Source organism: Frankliniella occidentalis, unplaced genomic scaffold (assembly GCF_000697945.3).
Source record: "Frankliniella occidentalis isolate FOCC.00 unplaced genomic scaffold, Focc_3.1 Scaffold6, whole genome shotgun sequence".
In the NCBI taxonomy this organism is placed as follows: Eukaryota; Metazoa; Arthropoda; class Insecta; order Thysanoptera; family Thripidae; genus Frankliniella; species Frankliniella occidentalis.
The window spans coordinates 1,907,964-1,911,043 of record NW_026267136.1 but is presented as its reverse complement, the minus strand read 5'-3'; the positions used below and the strand labels follow the sequence as shown (position 1 = coordinate 1,911,043).

The following is a 3,080-nucleotide window of genomic DNA, read 5'->3' as shown; positions in this document are numbered from 1 at the left end:
AAGTAGCCGGCGACGTAGATTGTAAAGTTCTCTTCGTTGAATAAGCAGCCGGCTGGCGGGGAGGAGTGTAGGGGGTGAGGGGGTTGTTGTAGGGCCCCTCCGCCACGCCCCGCCAACTCCATCTTCTGAAGGCGGACGCAAAATAAGGAGCTGGCACCACCGCTGGCGCGAGGCGAGCGCCGCGACCCCTCTCTGCGCGGTGGTGGAGGATCGGTTTGGCTTTTCTTCTGGAGGCCCCAAGGAGGGGGGGAGGGGGCCGAGGGCTTCCCCTGCGCGAGGGACGCGATTAAAGGAAACCAATTAGCTGCAACCGACGCGGGACGCATCCGCGGAAATACGTTCTCCCTCCCTCTGAACTGCTCTGGTCCTGGACCTAATGAAGCGGGCGTAATATTTGTACCCCTCGGCTGAGAATAAACGCGGGGTCTCTACTTTGAACTCGGGCAGTGTTTATGAACTTAATGCTGAACCACACGATATTGTTTGTACCCCCTTTGTAGATTGTGGCGCGCCACAACCTGCGGCAGCTCAAGGAGGTGGCGCGCCGGCAGACGCGCCAGGAGCGGCAGCTGGAGCGCGAGCTGCAGCGCCACGAGCGCGAGCTGGAGCTGCAGCGGGGCAAGCAGGAGCGCCTGGAGGAGAAGCGGCGACGCAAGGAGGACAGCCTGCGCCGCCTGCAGCAGCAGCAGTTTAGCGCCAAGTTCCACCCGGCGTGCCTCGTCGCGCTCGTCACTGACCCGCGCAGCAACTCGTTGCTCTCTGTGAGTACTGCACACAAAATGTCAAATTCTGACTTTCCTAAAATCACACAAAAATTACAACCAGCAAACTTATAATTATCCGATTTAGATTTTGTTTCTGCAAGTTTTCATTGGTAGTTTATGTGATGGTTTCCTCGTTGATTTTTTAAATTGATATTTTTTCAAATGTCGAGTACACGAGAGTATAAATGATGTCAGAGGAGAGGCGGGAGAGAAAGATACGCAATGCAGTTTGTCACAACAAATTTCATACATACAGTCACGTGAACTACATGAAAACGATTCGACAAGATATATATATACATAGATTTCTGGATGTGCCACTTTTTGTCTCTTCCTTTTCTCAGAGCTGTGGCTGCGTGCCTTTGCCGACCTGCTGTGCAAACGGAAGGGCCATTTCATTGTGTTTTCGCGGCGGCCTTGCTGGAGGGTCAAGGAGAGGCCCCGAGGGGGTGAAAGGAGGGAGGGGCACTCTTAGCAGCTGCTTGGCCAACTCCTTCACTCTGTGATTGTAGCATTAAAGAGGACTTAGGTCTGGCCGAGTGGCCGCCTGCTGGTTCTCTTAGGCCCATACCCTTGGGCCTTGGGGGCTGCTTGTTCCGGAGATGCTAACTGGGTGCGGCTGGCCTGCGGGTAAATAATGGGAGGGAGAAAAGATGGGGGGAGAGGGAGAGAGAGAGAGAGAGAGAGAGAGAGAGAGAGAGAGAGAGAGAGAGAGAGAGAGAGAGAGAGAGAGAGAGAGAGAGAGAGAGATGGGCGATACCATGACGGTTCGGTATGCCCTTACCTCGGAGCTCGGAGCCCTGGGCGTGCATGCCCCACAGCCCGAGAGCTGCCGGATTTTTCGACTTCCGGCCCCTATCTCGGATACAGTCTCCACAAAATGTTATTATCTCGTTTACCTGTTTTTGCAGAGAAACAATTTTGGGGACTGTATCCGGTATCTCGAGATCAGGGCCGGAAGTCGAGAAAATCCGGTAGCTGCCCGTCCGACCGACCAGCCTTCTGGAGGCTGGAGGGCGGTTCAGTGGGTGGCTGAAAATCACAGCCGACTGGGGTTACTTCAACAGGGTTGCAAAACCCATGGGCGGGTACAATTCCAATCACTTGTTTTAATTATAGTGTTGGGCATATCTTGCATGCGCTTTTTGCGCCCACGTATTTAATTTCGCCGACCGACCCGCACCCGATGGGATGAATGACGTCAGCGCGCATCTCTTGTTAGAAGTCAGAAAGACCACCGGCCGAGAGAGAGAGAGAGAGAGGCCGACCGACCCGCACCCGATGGGATGAATGACGTCAGCGCGCATCTCTTGTTAGAAGTCAGAAAGACCACCGGCCGAGAGAGAGAGACAGGCAGAGAGAGTCCGCGCCGTTGATTCTGCTGGTTCTCCTAGATTTGATGATGAACAGCTGGAGCCGTGCCGCTATCGCTGCTCTGTATCTGTATCTGTTATTTAGGCGAAGCCGATGGCCAAACAATGTAATTATCTCTTCGTGGCTTTTTTTTTCACCCTTGTTATTATTTCGTATTTTTAATTATGTGAATTGTGTGTTTCTGCCGAGGTTTTCGCGTTGCTATCGTATCGCTCGCAAGGTAGTATGGGTGCGTTTGTGCGGGTGTGGCCGATGGCGGAGAAGGGTATACCTAGGTAGAATTATTATTTTTCGCACTCGGTCGTCATATATTTTACAAGATTTAATTGACGAAAATAATCACCTCGACAGTACCTTATATGGTTTCCCGGAGAACAGTAAAATATACCAACCAACGGGTGTGGCGGTGCGGTGCGGTGAAAAGCTCCACCCTAAATTATTGGCCCTCCCTGCCCCGGGTTACGACGACGTCGGCGAGGAGGAGGAGGAGAAGGAAGGGCCAAGGAGTGTCGGCTGTCGCAGCACCGGAGCGGATGCCAAGCCAAGGACCGTCCCGAAGAGTCGCCCCAGGCGGGAGGGCGTGTCCGTCCACCTCACCCGGATCCTCCCCTTCTCCTCCTCCCCCCTCATCTTCTTTCCTCTACCTCCCGCTCCGGCTCCTCGAGTAGCGGTAGAAGCGGCCTCGCAATATACTTACGCTGACAGGGGCCGAGGCGGGGGTGGCCGGGGGTGGCGCTGTACTTACAGCGAGCAACAGCTAGCGCGCGGTGCAGCCAGCCGGGTCGTCGGAGAAGCACTACATGGAGAGAAGAGCACATCGCAACCGCGCGCCGCCGCCCCCGAGACCGCGGCCTTTGTATACTACCTCCGGTTCCGCCCCCCCCCCTTGCCTTCCTACGCCACTTCCTTTCGCTCCACGCCGACAACAAGATCGAACTCACT

At 55.0% G+C, this 3,080-nt stretch overlaps 1 protein-coding gene across 1 annotated transcript in view; it reads left to right on the top strand.

The window, feature by feature from the left end:
- LOC113218146 (rhodopsin-like) overlaps positions 1-3,080 on the top strand; it is a 16,970-nt gene that overhangs the window by 9,693 nt on the left and 4,197 nt on the right. The window contains exon 5 of the mRNA XM_052271036.1: positions 501-761. Within this exon, the coding sequence (XP_052126996.1) occupies positions 501-761 (261 nt within the window). The remainder of the gene's footprint in view (positions 1-500; positions 762-3,080) is intronic.